This window comes from Equus caballus, chromosome 23 (assembly GCF_041296265.1).
Source record: "Equus caballus isolate H_3958 breed thoroughbred chromosome 23, TB-T2T, whole genome shotgun sequence".
Lineage (NCBI taxonomy): Eukaryota > Metazoa > Chordata > Mammalia > Perissodactyla > Equidae > Equus > Equus caballus.
The window spans coordinates 47,454,292-47,470,804 of NC_091706.1; the positions used below are offsets into that span (position 1 = coordinate 47,454,292).

At 38.6% G+C, this 16,513-nt stretch overlaps 1 protein-coding gene across 27 annotated transcripts in view; it reads right to left on the minus strand.

Moving 5' to 3' along the window:
• Positions 1-16,513, minus strand: part of NFIB (nuclear factor I B) — a 417,384-nt gene that overhangs the window by 90,800 nt on the left and 310,071 nt on the right. For all 27 annotated transcript variants that reach the window (XM_023627371.2, XM_023627361.2, XM_023627362.2 and 24 more), the window contains one exon: positions 415-468. In XM_023627371.2, coding sequence (XP_023483139.2) covers positions 415-468 — 54 coding nt within the window. The remainder of the gene's footprint in view (positions 1-414; positions 469-16,513) is intronic.

Genomic DNA, 16,513 nt, shown 5'->3' on the forward strand with positions numbered 1-16,513 from the left:
ACCACCACCACAATCCCCCTTTTAAAGTAATGTGACTCGATAACCTATAACAAGAGTACGGAAATTTTTACTTTCTCTTGTGCCTTTTCAAAGAAAGGTTAAAAGGTTTTTTGGCTTTTCAAACAACAATGACGTTTTAGCACCTGAAAGATACGCAACTAAAACACATGCATATTCATTTTCAAAAAAACACCAACAAAAATTAAAACATTGGTGATGAGGTACATTCTCATGACGACAGTACAGAAGTATTTGCCACTGTGAAGGGCCTGAACAGAATCACATCTTGTCCTGATCGTACCTGCCTGCCAGAACAAAATAGGCAGCTGACCAATTATGGGGTGTTTATCTATACAGTGGTACCTTTGTTCTCCAACAATGTCAGATCGCAAATGTCCTGGAACACATATTTACCTGGAGGATTCTTGGCAGGATCATTGTGGCTTGGACTTCCTGATTGTCCAGAATCTGTAAAGAAATCACAGAAAATGTTTTCTTTTTAATTTGTTTTGAAAGAATTTCACAATCCGCAGAAGGACTTGGAAAAAAAAATTTTTTAAGGTACAACAATGAAGTTGAGTGTTTAAAGAAAGTATACTTTCCCAAGCCTTTCAGGAGCTACATTTTGTTTATCAAACTAGAAGAATGTCTATACGTATTTCTATGTCAAAAGGAAAAGAGTATAGATCTACAATATCCCTGGGGTAGAGAAAGGCTTGTTTGAAACAAAAGGTCTGGCTACAAAGCCAGTGAAGGTGGTTGGAAGGTTGGGCCTGTCAGGAACAATATGAAATAAAGCAGATCCATTCCCTAAAAATGCAATCTGAGTGTAATTAAACATGCTTTAAAAAACCTGAAAATGTTTTTATTTAATGAGTAAAATACACAGAAAGGAGAGTCCGTTTTTCCAGGATTTCATGTGCATGCACACATATCCACTCCAATAATCCCCCAACCTATTGGATCCAGGCCCAGATTTGTCTGCCTCCCATAATAGCAATCGATTTGCAAACACCAAGAAAAGCATAAATTACTAGGTAGAAACCAACGTGGCTTTGTGGAGAGCAAATTGTTGGATCAATTTAATTTCCATCCGTGATAGACGGGCACAATCTGCAGATAAGGAGGAAGGGATCAATGTAGTAGATCTGAATTTCCTATCCCACATTATTTCTCGTCGATGCCACAGAAAGGAACATGGAGACTATACTACTGTTAGGCAACATGGCTTTCCTAACTAATCTGACAGTGTTGTGTTTTGCTCACTCCTCTTTCCTCCATGTCTCCTCTGCATTTATCTGTGTCATTTGCCCCATATTATTATATACTTACTTGCAGGTTGCTTTGTAATCTTCTTTTATTGGTTCTAGTATTTAAGCTTTGTCTCCCCAACTAAATTGCATGCTCCTAAGCAGAGGCAGAGATTCTGTCTACTTCTTTTGTGTCTTCCTCAGTGTGCCGGTCATGGCTGTGAAAGCACTAGGCTTCCAGTAAATGCCGGAGGAACTGATGGCTCAGATTCAGCAGCCTTCTCTGCTTGCCTAGAAAAGGCAATTTTGAACTTGATAGTGAATTTCAACAGAATGTGATAGGTAGCCACAGACAAGTCTCCTCCCGGAACCGCTGCCAGTGTACCTAAGACAGGGATCCAGTCTTATTCAAGCAGAAAAATCTCCTGCTGGTTTTTTCAGCAGGGTTATTGTGCTGTTCCACGTAAGTGACTCACGTGCTGCAATTGCTGTTTCTACTATTAAATGTAAGGACATCCTGTTAGCTTCTTTCTGTATAAAACTTGGTTATTTCTGCCCTTTGCCTCATGCCTGCTAACTAGATTTAATGCTAAGATCAGAATGCTCCCCTTCATCCCATTTCCTTAATTGGCTTTTTCTTTTTGCCCTAGAACAGTTTTTATGAAATCTCAGCAAATGCACTTTGTGATTCCCACATTATCCTCCAATTTATTTCTGATTCCCCAAAATGAAAGTAAAGAAACTGGTAGGGCCTACTCCTGCAGTCAGAATTCTGCCTAGAGTCTCCTGCAGAGTCAAAGAGAGTTGGGTACTACCTAAAAAACTTGTCTGCCATCTCCCATGAATTCTACTACTTTTTCTGGAATTGTGGCAAGACTCAGTGACTTATAACTTAGGAGCTCAATCTTTCTCTTTCTACATTCCTATAAAAGATGGTACAACATTGGCCACTTTCCAGGCATGGAGTGTGTGACAGTTACATAAAAATGACTAATTATATTATTTTGCTATAGCCTCCGCTATTTCTGCCTTGACTTTCTCTGACAAACGTCCCTCAGTATTAATACTACAATCCAGCTTAACTTCTCAAGTGACTCTAACATTCTGAGAAGTTCCTACTTAACGCATAACACGTCCACTTACCAGAGTGCCTCCATGCTTTATTTTTCTCTCTAAAGCTACTCCACATTTATGGAGTTCTAGACATGCATACTCAAGGTGGCTAGCGCCACCTTCATGATGACACAACATGAAGCAGGTTAAGGCTGTCATCAAAGGGCAGGAGTTTACACTCTACATGAGCCTTAGCATTTTAATTAAGTCAACTTCCAAATGGTATCATAAAACTCTTTCCCAACATCTGGTTGCTAGAATTTGGGTTCAGCAGAGTAAAGAACGAAAGTGTCTTCCATTACTCAGTTAGAACAATGGCATTCCGTTACCACAACATCCTGCTTGGGAACCCTTATTCTTTTCTGCTGCAAATTACCTTTTCTCCCTCTTTCCAACAACTGCAGACCAAATTCTTCAATTGAAAAAATATAATTACTACAACCACAGGCATTTGAGGGAAAGCTGAAGTAGATCTAAATTTGAGCCACACACTTGCGTCTAATAAGAATTCCCCTTTCTAGAATGATCTGGTACTTATTGGCACACAATGGCAGATTTTCCCTCACACTCCCAAATCTGTGCCCTCTCCTGAAGTAAAATAACATATACTGGATCCCAAAAACATAGAAGAGGGCCCCTCAGGGAGCAAGCACGAGGACATTTACTTTCCAGACTGTAAATCCTGACTCTACAATCTACTCTTAACTCTTAGTCACCTTATATTGGTCACTTAATTCCAACCGCTGGAAAAGGAAGTAACTAGGGAGTCACAGTTGGCAGAGAAACCAAAAATGAACTGTTATTGTGGTTAACTTCAGAGAGGGAATTATTCAGACCACATCTAAAACCCTTCCAATTCACCACCTAGGTCAAATTACTCTATACCCAAAGGTTTTATTTAACCACTTCCATCATTTGCTCAAGTCTTCTGTGTGTGTGTGTGTGTGTGTGTGTGTGTGTGTGTGTACTTAATATGCTATAGAGAATCCTGACTCTGTCCCTCACTAGTAGTGTGATCTTGTGCAAAACTACTTAACTCTTAGAGCCTTGGGGTCTTGATCTTTAAAACTATAATACCATCTACCTCATAGAAGTGTTACAAAGATTTTATTAGATAAAGCATCAAGCACTGGTCAGACACATCCTACACAATCAGTCAATGAAAGATATTATTAAACATAGAGGCCACATTCAAAAAATGATTAATATTTTAATGGACTATCTCTCAGGGAGAAAAAGGAGATGATTAAATTCTGTCCAACCCAAGGCAAGCATCTAAAGTTCTGTGGCGAATCAGTTGAACGTGGACGAGTACGTGCCCTCCTGAGAATTCCTATGTGCCTCTTTAGTCCCACCTTCCTCAAAAGGCAGGAAGGCACTACTGCCTCTGCGAGGTCTCAGGAGCTGTCATGCTCAAAAGGCAGCAGATACCAGCCATTGGATGAAAATTACCTTCCGAAAGACTGAAGTCTTTGAGGAACAAGGCTGGTAAGAATGGGGATTGGGAGCTGCCCAGCGTGCTGGGTCTTGAGTCTAGAAAAATTTGGAGGCAGTGGAGAAACAAGAGGAGAATGGGTCTTGAAGGCAGCAGATCTGGATCCCTCCGCTGTCATTCCCTCCATATCTCATTTTCTCTCCCTTCATCTCAATCTGTATTTTCTATGTTTCTTTGCCTCCTTCTGACTTGACTGGACACAATGTAGAAGTGAAACACATTTTGTATCGCATACTTAGAAAAATCTCAATTCCCCATTGTTTATGTTTGAAAAGTGTGAATTAAACACATTATATTTTTTCTAGAAAAAAATTACTTAAAGTTATTTCTAAACTGCTACTTTTTTAACTCAATCAATTTCTCCTCCCCCAGGTTAAAGATTCCCCAGGAATAAGAAAAGGTTCATAGCCCAACATGACCTTTACCAACTTTTCTTCAATCCTTTCATCTGCTCCTTTTGAAAAGGCAGCGAATCTTTTGTGGCTCTTTTAACATCTAAACTTTACCTAAGGAGTGAGCAGGTTTCCCTAGTGACCCAATTTTATGAAAGATTTGGGGATAGGAAACTAAGTGATCTAAACGGCTCGTCCAAAGTCACGTGGCAACTGCTAAAACATCTATTCTGTAGATGGGCCACCCATTCAGACACACTGCTTCTTGAGCGGTCATGATGCAATCCTCAAATCATGCAAAACTAAATGTTCTTTCAGTAGATTAACTGCTTTCTGGGAACTTTACCTTCCCCTAATCTCCCTCTTCTTTCCCACCATTTACCAATACATTCAAAACCTTTTTCAGAAACTTAAAAATCCTTTAGCTATTCTTTTTTTTTGAGGAAGATTAGCCCTGAGCTAACATTTGCTGCCAATCCTCCTCTTTTTGCTAAGGAAGACTGGCCCTGAGCTAACATCCATGCCTGTCTTCCTCCACTTTATATGTGGCCTGCCACAGCATGGCTTGCCAAGCAGTGCTATGTCTGTACCCGGGATCCGAACCAGCGAACCCCGGGCCACGGAAGCAGGACATGAAAACTTAACCTTTAGCTATTCTTTTTACCTAAGTTGGAAATAATTATCATTAAAGTCTATACACTAACTGATGCTTTATAAAAGGGCCAACTTGCAGCCGGCCCGTGGCAGAGTGGTTAAGCCTGCATGCTCCACTTCAGAGGCCCAGGGTTTGCCAGTTCAGATCCTGGGTAGGGACCAACACAGTGCTCATCAGGTCCTGCCATGGCAGCATCCCACATAGAAGAACTAGAACGACTTACAACTAGGATATACAACCACATACTGGGGCTTTGGAGAGAAAAGAAAAAAGAGGAAGACTGGCAACAGATGTTAGCTCAGGGGCAATCTTCCTCACCAAAAAAATAAAGGGCCGACTCCAAATCAAATTTAGTTTGTATTCTCTCTGCTAAACATAAGAAATTCTAATGTTTTACTGATAATCTGGTAGAAGTCCAATAAAATGTTTGTTAAATATATAAGATAAGAAAATAAATAATGACCTGTTAAATATCTGTTATTGCACACTAACTTTCTAGGGTGGATGAACTCAATTATCTGATGTGGGTGGATCATCAAAACTGTGAAGACTTTTTGAAGTCATTAACGTAAGCATCAATTAAATGAGAATCAATAAGATTTACGGAGCTCCTTCTATATTGCAGTTGCTGATATTTGGAACATAATAGATTCTCCAAAAACGCATCTCAAATTTCCATGTAATTTATAAGAATGACCTTTAAAATATTGTTTAAAAGAAGAATATACATTCTATGCCTTCTGGAAGCTCAGAGGCTGCTCAAAGAGATAGAAATTTACAAATGAAAACATATACTGTGATAGATGCTATAAATGAGTAGGTATCAAGAGGGAACAATTGGTCCTTCTCCAGATGGATGGGCAAGAGCACGTTATAAAAGATATCAGAGGGAGGTGACCTTAAGAACACAGTGTTGAAAAATGAACAGATTTCACAGTTTTCTAGTACATACTCCACTCTGCCACCAAGGCGATCTTTTGAAAACCCAAAACAGATTAATCTACTTCTCTGCTGAAACTCTTACATGTAGTCCAAATACCCAGAGGGAAAACTCCAAGTTTTCAGTATGCCATTCAAGGTCCCCTGATCTGAGTCCTACCAACAACTTGGTCATACCTTAGCCCTTCAGTTCTGCATGTGTCACCTACATTTGATGCCCTGAGTCTTTGCACAGGGTGTCCCTCTTTTTTCTCCCTAAAGTCCTCCATGTTGAGGTCATCCTTCTTAGATGCTGAACTCATGAAGGCAGGGACGCTGCCCTATTTAGTGTTATAGCCCTTATCTCTGGTACAGTGCCTGACGCATTTGGTTGGGAAATCCAATGAATAGAAAACTTGTCTAGAAACTACAGAAGTGTGCAAAAAAGAAAGACGAGGCATGCCCCCTCTGTGAAGACATATACATTAGAAGTCAAATAGACAAAGCTTTGGGACAAGGAAAGGGGCTAGATGCCCAATTCCCAGGGCTGAGTCTCTCAGTTCTGCTTCCCTTCCTTTCTGAAGGAATATTTGGAAATGGGAGAGGGTAGATAAGAGGAAGTGTTTTGAGTCAGAAATTAAGTTTTGGCTCTCTCCTACAAAGGGAAGAGATGTTTGGTGGGGGTGCAGGCAGCAGGCCCGTAGTTTGCAAGGAGGAGGCCAAGAAGCTTTTAATGACCTTTCCATATAAGCTATCTTTCTACTCCAAGATGCAACTTACTCCAGGAATTCATTTTCTTCTCCGACACCGCGACTTGCGTATCAACGAGAAAACCACATTTGAGAGGCATGACTTTAATTTATAGTCACTTTGGTGCGAAGAAGGGATTGAACAAGGTAACCTGTCAGGTTCCCTTCAGGCTTTAAAATTCTATGGCTCTCTAACAATATAGCTTTTCTATCGAGGGATACCAGAAGAGTAAATGAAACCCACACTGTAACCTGTTAACCTACAGATAGCCTCTTGCTAGAACTAAAATTAGTCATCATGTGATAAAGGGCCCCTTTGTCATACTTCTTTGCTTTAAGCAGGTAAAGAAATAGCCCATTGTCAACTAAAGAATACCATGAGACTTTTTTTTTAAGGCTTAGAATAGTCCCCTTCTTTCTCTCCCAAACATTGTTAATTACCGACATACTACAATAGTATATTTTTACAAATTAAATATACAGCATGGCAGAAAGAGTCACTTAAAGAGAAAAATCAAGATGTAAGAATCATACAGAAAGTTGAGGGAAGGGCTACAAATGCATGCATTTTTATAACAGGAACACAAAAAGGTAAGATAAAAACATCCTCCTTTTTAAAGGGAAGGGGGAAAAAACTCTTCTTCCTGGGCAAACCTCCCTGTCTCTCTTCATCTCTCTTTGCCCGAAGAGTCCTGCCTCCCTCTCGGCAGTTTACTTCCACAGTGACCGATTTCCTCGGGATTTACAGAGTTAGCTTTATTTAATCACAATTCCGATTACATAATTTGCCATGTTTTTCTCCAGCACAGTTAAAACACTATACAGCTTCAGTTTTAATGGAGGACTGCTTCATCCATTGAGGTGACACAAAACTATAGTTTTACAATATTTTCTTTCTCTTCTATTAAATGTTTATTAGAATAACACAAAGAAAGAACATGGGAAAACTAAGTGCTTTCCTTATCTCTCACAAGCATGTAAACGTGTAGGAAAATGCTCTTTCGTTCTCTCTCTCTCTCCTCTCTCTTTCTGCTTCTGTCTCTCTATCTCTTCTTAATAGGACATTTCATTATGTGACATCCATCTCATTGCAAAACTTGGTTAGCCAGCTATCCATGAGGAGGGTGAACTCTGTTGCTTTGCTAACAGAGTCCTTGACATATTTATGCTGAGTCTGTACCCCTTCCCCTAAACCCAGTTCTGAGCAGAAAGAGAAATTAAAACTCTCTGAATAGTTTTGCAGAGCCATAATAATATTCGGGAGAAATGGTTTCCTACATATTTTAGTCATGGCTTTTTTTTTTTTCTGGTGAGGAAGACTGGCCCTGAGCTATCTTCCTCTTTTTGCTTGAGGAAAAGTGGCCCTGAGCTAACATCTGTGCCCATCTTCCTCTATTTTTCCCTATGTAGGATGCTACCACAGCATGGCTTGATGAGTATGTACGTCCATGCCCAGGATCCAAACCTGCAAACCTGGGCGGCTGAAGCAGAACACACTGAACTTAACCACTATGCTACTGGGCCACCCCTTAATCATGTCTTTTAATCTATATTACTTCTCATCTGAAGCCCTATACCTTCAGATCTCCCTTAACAATGATTTTAAAATATAGGGGGCAGCCTGGTGGCATAGTGTGTAATTTCGCATGCTCTGCTTTGGAGGCCCAGGGTTTGCAGGTTTGGATCCTGGGTGCAGACCTACATACTATTCATCAAGCCATGCTGTGGCGGCATCCCACGTACAAAATAGAGGAAGACTGGCAACAGATGTTAGCTCAGGACTTTGACAATCTTCCTCACCAAAAGAAATAAAAATTATATATATAACACTCAATATAGCAAAACGTAGTTTTAAAAGAGGTTGCTATGTTGAGGTTCCTTCCAGATGAAGTAACTTAAGCAAAGAAAAACATAGAACAAGAAAGTAGACATGTAATATATCCTCTATTTCTTATCCCTATATATTCTACTAGTTCTATTATTTAACTTTCTTTTATTTTTTAGTTTTGCAGGGAAAGATTTGCCCTGAGCTAACATCTGTTGCCAATCTTCCTCTTTTTTTCCCCCTCCCCCAAAGCCCCAGTGCATGGTTGTACATCCTAGTTGTAAGCCCTTCTAGTTCTTCTGTGAGTTGCCACCACAGAATGGCAACTGACAGACGAGTTATGTGGTTCCACACGCAGGAACCGAACTTGGGCCACCAAAGCAGACTGAGCCGAACTTTAACCACTGGGCCACCAGCGCTGGCCCTAGCTTTCTTTTACAGAGCCACTATTTTTGCTTAACGGGAGGATTAGGTACAAAGCACCCTATCTCAAGGATTAAAATAAGGATTTGTTTGGGCTTAAAACCAAATTTGTCCACAAGGAATTAGCCAAAAAGCACAGGCCACTGAAATTTAAGAAAAGAAAAAAAATCACATACCCATAATGAGAGCAAACCAAACCCGTCCATGCCAGGGGACTAGGGACCAGTGCAGATACAAATACTTCTGCACAAAATGTGTTAAACTTACCAACATCTCTGGCCAGCGGTTTGTACTTCTTCATTAACTAGCCCCGAAACCTCCACAAATGGAAGCAGGGATAATTCTATGTGACCTTTCTGGACTAAGGTTAAGTTCAATGACTCTGTACTGATCCAGGGATTGAGTGAACCAGAGGTCACAACCAGGATCAGCCACGCGTCTTGCTTTTGATGCCTTTAGCCTATAGAATGCAAAGACGCCATGCTGGTCATTGTCAAGATTGCTAACTTTCTCCAGCGTGTTTTCAATTAAGTAAATAAAATGCGGTAATTAAATCAAGATTGCGTAATATGTTTTTGATTTGTAATCTCATTTAAATTAATTAACTGACTCAATCCTTGTTTAGTTTTTAAACTGGCCTAGTTAGGGAAAGAGTCCCTGGGAGCAAATCCAGTTTTCTATCTTTAAAAACAAGGCAAAGCAATCTGGCATACTTAAAAAAAAAATTTAAATGCACCAGCAAAATATAAATACAGAGGCAAGGGTGTTAGTGTTGAGGAAGGAGGAGTTTTATGGCATGATTTTGACTAAAAAAATAGTTCTCGCACTAGAGGGAAATAAACCAAAACATTATTTATTCAAAACATTTCTTTTCCAATTTTATGAAGATTGCATGTTTGTTGGAAGCAAAACACTTCCAGCTGTATTTTAAGTTTCTGAAGAGAGTTGTAAGATTTATAATCTTTCATAAATGCGGCCCATATCTCACAATATTAGATGAACACGCCACTGCGCCCTTTAAGGAACAACTTGCCAATGCGCTTCGCCACATGATGACAATGAAGTCCTTTCCAAAACCTGACCAGATCCAGTAGGAAAAGATGAGATGAATGTTCTGTCTTTCCCATCTGGGAGACATTGCAGATTTCAGCTATACTCTGTAACATACTTTTTTTTCCTTTTCTTGGAAACCAAGAAACCTGCATTTTATAGCAAGGTATGTAGTGCATAGAGAATGCTGGTGAAATATGAATCTGGAAATGAAAACCAGAATATCATCAGACTCAAGAACATAATTATGGAGGCAAACTGAAAAATCAATGCAAAATGTCAACATAAACCAAATGCAATGTTTATGATCCTATTAGTCTTAAATTTTCTCTTAAAAGGAAAGCATGGAAAAATAAATACCCTTTTACCTCCAAAGTCCTGAGCAGCACTTGTTACACTGCCTGGGACAGTGACTTACTTATCAGCTTTATTTTGTCCTGGGGTCTTCACACATTACTCTAAATTCTACCCACACCGCATTCCTGTGTACACATGGCCCTTTTGTGCTATGTCGTTTCTTGCATTTTCCCAAAACTTAAAATTTAATATTCTATATCTAGATTAAAACCAGACACAAGACTTTCTAATATTTCATTGGCAATTTTTCTTCTCAGGGAGTAGGACATGTTTATTCCAAACTCTCCGGAGAGTCAGAACTCCTGGGTTCCATTCAGTAACTGCCAACCACTTGTACTCTGACCCTGGGCAAACCACTTCATGCCTGAATCAGTTTTCATCTTGCCCAATCACTTACAAGTGGATAAAGAAGAGGTAAGAGTTTTTAGCCTTAGTCATTTCCAACAGGATTAGAAATAAGAGGGGGGAAAAAACTCCATGCAACAGTGAAAATACGCACAGGTATTTGCGGAGAAAGGCTAAGATTTTTTTTTTTAAAAAATATGCTCTAAGGTTTAATTCTCACCCCACCTCCTCCCAAAAAACTCCGCCCAGTTAGTCCTCCTCTGTTTTCACTCGACACTTCCTCTTGAAAACACTAACAACATGGGTAATTAAAGGATAGGATTAGTGTGCAGCTTTCCTGCTGATGGCAAAATTCACGGGGTCAAGATATATGTTAGTCTTACTCACTACCTAGCACAATTCCTGGCATATAACAGATGCTCAAGCAACACTTGTTGAGTAAATAACCACTGTTTTACAGTGAACAAGGCCTTGATGGCTGATAGCACTTAAAACATCTTTCATCTTCCTCAAATTATAATAAATGGCCAGTAATGCCAATCATAAATTTTACTTGGTTATTATCTACACATATTCTACTTTTTAAGCGTCTGCAACCTTTCGACAAATATAAATTTAGCAACTAATTCAGTCAATGACCAAAAAGTCATATTCTTATTTTTTCAGTGCTCATTTTATCATTAAGGCATGTGTTCCTAAAAAGAAATTTTTTACTTGAATAGATTTCTCCATTACATTAGGTAAAAAGATACTTGCCAAATCATTAAAATGTTTATGTTTAAATCATTATGTGAGCTTAGAGACAAGAAATTGAATGGGTTTTTTACATACCCTATTAGTTATATATGATTCATAACTAGCCCTTGCTTTATTATTAAATCATGACTCAAGTCTATGATGATATATTTATATAAAAATAAATGTATATATTTAATCAAAGATGCATAATGATTAGCAGAGTAATCAAGTAAGACAAAGATAATATACTTTCTACCAAGGTAAAGTAGATTTGTATGTCAGACATTCATTTCTGCTTTTGTTTATAAAATAACTTTATCATATTATTGGAGGAAAAAAATCAGAGAAGTCACTTGATAAAATGAAACTTGCTGATGTCCTAACGATTCTTTGATAAGTGGTCTAAAGAACTTGTGTCCCCATGTTTTCAGGGCAAAAGCTAATTTAGCAGGAATGAAAACTACTTGAATAATATATCATGTGAACTAACATTTTTGAAGAAGGATAAAATGAGGAAACAAATGAGGAGATAGTAACTTCCTCTTGCAAATTAAAACTATGCATGAGAGGAAAGTAACTCAATTTTATGGATAAAATAAAAACAAATGGTTGACATGATTTTTTTCTTTTTTTAAGAGAAGATCAAGATTATTCTAACAAGTGAATATGTTTGAAAGAACTCTGAAAAGTTTGCAACCCAACAGAAATATGAAGATTTGTTATAATTTTATGGGTCAATATTCTTTCCAATGGTCGTTTTAAGAGGAAAGTTAAAAATACAGCTAATTTTCACCAGGAATAATACAGAGCCTATTATAGAAGCTTACCATGGAATCCACTGCACATTACCATGGTTATTTGGGAAACGGGAACAAAATGATGTGAGGCATGTCCACTGGCTACCCATTTTAAGAAGGGAATCGAGAATGTAAGGGTGAAGAGCTCTGTACCATGTGCTCAACATTCCTTCCATTTTGTCATTTTACTCAGTTTATCTTTAATAGAGATTCAAATGGACTCCTTATGATTCAAAAATCTCTAAGCTAAATCTAAAGAGTATGAAAAAGAACAAGTTTCTGCATAATGTCCCATCCATATGTCTCAACTCTGAATGGTATCAAACCTATGTAATTTTATACATCAAATGCCTTCCAGATGTGACAAAATTTTAACACAGACCAACTTCAAGTTTCTTACCACAGACTCATCTCCCATGCTCGTGAAGATTATTTTCACTGCACATAACATTACACATGGCTGATGTTCAATCTTCCAAATTGATTATTATGCTGCCATTTCAAAACTGACGTTGCCTTCCAATCAAAAAACAAACTATGCTGCATACCCAACCTCCAAAAAAATCACAAAAGAACCAAGAAATCACATCATTATTTCCAAGTTGTAGATAGTGCTTGATTACAAGGGCAGTTGAACTTTTCCCTGTCCATTCTTGGTACCTCCAAAAGATGGAAAAGGGGAGGAAGAGGTGGCCTATAATTCTTTGTCAGAGCTAACTGCCACTGGAACAATTGAGCCTGTCACCTGTTGTTTTGGGTTTTAAAGGTTAGTTCTAATTAGAGAAGATCAAATTCTTCCTGACATTTAAAGTACGTTAAAATTTGAAAATTAACCAACATGATCATTTATGGAGAATTTTCACAAGCATCTAACAATAATGCTATGAGGAAACATCATAAACTAAATTTTCTGGTAGGATAAAAAAATTAGCAACTCCAGGCCAGTAAAAAAATTGATATGATAAACTTAATCCCTCCCACAAAAGTAATGCTTTGAACCTACCGCAATTCCATCCCCCCACCCCACCCCCTAATCAGAATGGCTATGTAGTGGTCATTTGTCCTCAGAGCCATCCCTCACTCTGTTCCTGCAAACTACATTTCCTAGCTCTGTGAACAACTGGTTTCAGGCTAGGTCCAACCAAAGGAAAGCACCTGCAGGAGTTTGGGAATTTGGAGGGTAGGAAGAAAGAAGGGGAGCTGTTTCTCCCCTTCTCTCTGCTTTGACAGGTGTCTTCAAGTGATGGCTAGGTCTCCTTTGTGGTTCCAGCTTCCACTGGATGGGTCCCTTTCTCTACGGTCCCCATTCCCCTTAGGCAGCTCTGGCTCAAAGACTCTGGTAACACCACCTCTCCCTTCTCCCCTCCAGCCTGAGTTGTGGTAGTGGGTTCCTGCCGATACTAATGTCTGGGTTGCCTCACTGCCCATTTGGCCTTTTACCTGTTCTACCATCATTGTAACTGGTCCGCCCCCCCCATGAAATTCTTTCTATTGGACTCTGGTAGGAGCTCTATTTTTCTAGATTTTGACAGATATATGTGTTTTCTGAAGTCTGACATATTCATCTAAAAAAAATGTCAGGTAATACAATTAACAGTATTAGACAGATTAAATATAATATCATTTAGAATATTAATAAACTTCAACTATTTATTATGATTCCCATAAAAAAGGTGAGAAACTACTGCCACCACTCAGTATTAAGTATAAAACGTTACATCCCGAAGTCTTTTACAATGCATGATATTGGTGCATAAGGATAATCAAGGTTAAAAAAAAATTAATTACTCTGATTTTCGGTGCCGAGCTCTAAATATGTCTCTTCCAGGAGATCTTCTGATACTCCCACCTACCCACTCAAGTTTACTATTTCTTCTTTACCATCTTGCAGTTAGTCTTTCTCTCTAACTTTTAACAAGTTACAAGACACTTGGGTTTTTTCTTGTGTACGTGATTTCCCTACAAACATGACTGGATCAATTATGACTCTGATTATTTTCATAGAACACAATACATTTATTTATATCTCATGACACAAACAACTTTGAATTGCTTATCAGTTGTCTGAATGGCTAACAGTATCACGTGCAGATAATCAAACGGTTGTCTTAAATATACACCAATATACATCAACATAAGAACAATACACACTTGAAAAGAGAACTAATTTCCACATTACTCTGTTTTCTCTAGCAAATACTTCACCAAACCTCACTTGACATCCGGCATTTTCACATAGGAAAAGTCATAAAATCAGAATAGACAAAAGTACTTTCTTCTATGAGAACTACATAATCTGTGACACTTTACTAGAATATACTCCACAAATAGGAGATAAAAATATTTATGTTTGCACGTATAGGGAAGTAGATGAACTCACAATGCCCAAACTTTACAATCACAAATGCAAAGAGCATGGATATACTTGATGTTTTACAGCGTGCTGGATAACAGCCCCACTGGAGGGAAGTGACATCATGGAGAACATAAAGCAGCGATTCACATGTTGCCAACTTTTTCTGATGAAACTTGAACAGGATGACACTGGTGCTTGGTGGGTGCACCCAGCTGCCAGCCCTGCACTGCAAGACCACGTCCCTGTGTTTCCTCTCCAACATTTTGAACTCTCATGCCCCAAAGTTTTATTTTCATGTCTTTTAAACAGTATTGTCCCAGTCTGTGATCGTTACCACCGAAGAGCATATGGAGATTGTATCATCCGAAAATCATATTTACTAAATCTTTTAAAATCTGAGCCTAAAATCTATTTTAGCCAGTCTATGCCACTTAAGGCAAAATTGGTAAATTTAATTGAATAAATATTAATTGAAAAAAGAAAATAGGTTATAGTCTAAATAAGCAACAAATGATCAAAAAGTTCAGTCTAGCAATAATTTCCACTTTTTTGCATTTTCCCACTCCTCCCTTTTATTTTTAATGAGAAAATTATAGTGCGATGGATAAAGCTAGGAGACAACCTCCATAACATGACAATAGACTTATTGCACACACACTAAAAACCACAGGAATAATGCTGAGACCACAAGACAGAAATAGTCCTTGAGTTTCTTTGGTAATAGGGGTGAAGGGCAGGAAGCCTAGTGCCAGACAGAAAGTGAATCTAAATTTTAACCAGCTTTTTCACTACAAACATATTTTCCTAAACTTAAACATTCATTATAAGTTGCAGTTCAAAAAAAGACAATAAGAAATAAGAAATTAGCCCCAGTTCTTCCAATGTACTCTGTACATGAATTCTGTGATTTAAGAACTATCACATAGAAATATATAACTCAGTTAAAGGCAAGATAAAACAAATGAAAGTGAACTGTTTACATTATACTAAACAGATAACTGAAATTATGACAGATGTAATTGGTCCAGAAATGGGTTTAAAGAGGCACCCTCCTAGAAATGGGGTGATAGAGCAGAGAAGAACTAATCTCTACCTTCCAACAATGTATTTGAAGATTTGGTGGGAAGCCAATAAACACAAAATCTCCATCCACTTACAAATGTCACAGCACATATAACGGAACAAAATAACAGTGAAACAGTTCATAAGCAAATGATATTTTTAACACTGGAGGTGGGCCATACCACCTCAACCCAGCTTCCCCGTCTCTCTCTCTCTCTCTCTCTCTCTCTCTGTCACTCACTCACTCATGGAAAGATTAAATCTCTAGGTGTGACATCCCCTAGGTTTCTCCACAATGTGCTATGCCTGACCTGGAAGGAAATCTTAAGTCTTGGCATGTTGGCTGAGAATGCCAACGCAGGTGCCAGAGAGGGCTAATTGTGGAGTCTCTCTGCCCAAGAATTGGACTGAAGCCATTAATTCAACTCCTGGAGGAGGTGAAGGACTTTTGGTACAACCGACCTAAGCAGAACTGGAACCAGCTAACAAATACAGCAAGGTTTGATGTTTCAGTTTCCATCACCAACCTGCAAAGCTGTCACCTGCCTGAGAGGAGTACAGCACTTCTCCCTCCTGTGACACTGTTTAAGAAATGCAATGAAGAGCAACAGCTATTTAAAAAAAAAATGCTTGTCATTTTACATCTCACTGACAAAATATTCGATTTTTCAGCAAACTCTATGGCTAAGGAATACTCTAATGAAATAAAGATGGGATAAAAATCCAACTAATTTTGCAAGAACATGAAACAGAGAAATAATCACAAAGAAAATGATAATTTCTGGGTTTTGCTTGAAAATACAAACTATAAATGAGAAGACTTTTATTGTGCTGCTGTGCCATTCTCATTTATTTAGGTTTGTTTACCCAATGGCAATATTAGCGACTGCAATGAAGTCAGGGCTCCAGACCCAACTTAAATACAAAAGTTAGGTTAGCCCAATCTGGATCCCAAGCCAAAGCTTCCTCCTCAGATAAGGCTCCCATT